Here is a 1,207-nt window from a genome sequence, read left to right on the forward strand (position 1 = left end):
CAGTGCCACGAATAGTAAACTGTTTTGAATATGGCTCGACGGACCTACGCGTCCTCCAGAGTTGCTACGCAGTCGTGATCCCGGCCTTATATTTCCGGTGCGGTCTGAATTGGCCGCTGCACGTCAGTTAGTCTCTCTTACCCTGACTACGTGGCTGCTAGCTGATCCGGGCGTCCTGCTAGTACGCTTGTCACAGGATGTAAGGGCAGTTACATTCCCTCTTCGCCCAATCACGCTGTCGTCCGGCATAAGTTCACTAACGACCACGCCGTACCTCTTGACACCAATATGATACCCGCCCCCCGGGCGAGGATTCACGGAGAACGGTTCCATTCCCAGTGGACCCGGGATGCATACCAATCCACGGTACGTGAGCATCCCTGCGTTGCTTGCCATCTGAGCGTTGATTTTAAAGCCCAATCCCACTCGGCCTGCCCCAGCTTTAGCGAACAAGCACGTGTCTTCTGCGTCAAGCTTGGTCGAGAAACTCTCGGCCCTGAGGAGTGTTATGACGTCGTTAGTGGTTTCTGTCTTGACCAATTCGCCGACTTGCTCGACCAGTTTAACGCAACGCAGGATATGTCTGACCGCCCTGTCCTCGAGCCATACGATTTGCATAAACTTAAGATAGAAAGACCAGACCGTGATGGCAGCGGCCACTGCCTCGAATGCAGCTCGTCCCCGGTCAGAGCCTTCCCCCGCTGGGACCGCAACGAAACGAGCATACCCAGACAGGACCACTATTGCCAGCGCAGTGGATGTCACCAGTGCCAGAACAGAGCCGAAGCTAAACACTGTGACATATCCCTGTGCGGCTTTGCGTTCAAGCTTAGACAGCTCACGACCATTAAACGTGGCTCCATTCCACGACTTCGACATGACACCCGCACGACACTGACAGATCTTGAACCCAGACTCGTCGTGTTTCACTAACTCTCTGCAAGGGACGTAGTCGGTCAGGAAGTGGCGTGCGGTCGTATCGAGAGGATGTTGGGATCCGTCTTTCGTAAAAAGGCCGACGTGCTCGTTGAACCGGCTCCCGTGAACATTATTCTGGGTCGGTCGCCTGCTAGCTCTCAGCAGGATGACGACTCCATTGACCACATCACGGACCTCGTCTGGAGTCAGAGGCTCATCTGCAGACTCAACAACCAGGGGGCAGGCTCTAGCTTCAAGACCACCGTGCACCGCAGTACTCCCGACCCTG

At 55.3% G+C, this 1,207-nt stretch overlaps 1 protein-coding gene across 1 annotated transcript; it reads left to right on the top strand.

The window, feature by feature from the left end:
* Nucleotides 1–288: 288 nt before the first annotated feature.
* On the top strand, nt 289–933 carry CHC_T00000011001 (hypothetical protein). Its single transcript, XM_005717761.1, has one exon. It carries the CDS (start codon nt 289–291, stop codon nt 931–933), a length of 645 nt encoding a protein of 214 aa, XP_005717818.1.
* The last annotated feature ends 274 nt before the right edge of the window (nt 934–1,207 follow it).

Source organism: Chondrus crispus, genomic scaffold, assembly GCF_000350225.1.
Source record: "Chondrus crispus Stackhouse genomic scaffold, scaffold_347, whole genome shotgun sequence".
Classification (NCBI taxonomy): Eukaryota; Rhodophyta; class Florideophyceae; order Gigartinales; family Gigartinaceae; genus Chondrus; species Chondrus crispus.

Bases quoted from the DNA above. Each gene is read 5' to 3' on its own strand.
- CHC_T00000011001 (XM_005717761.1), top strand. From the start codon at position 289: ATGATACCCGCCCCCCGGGCGAGGATTCACGGAGAACGGTTCCATTCC.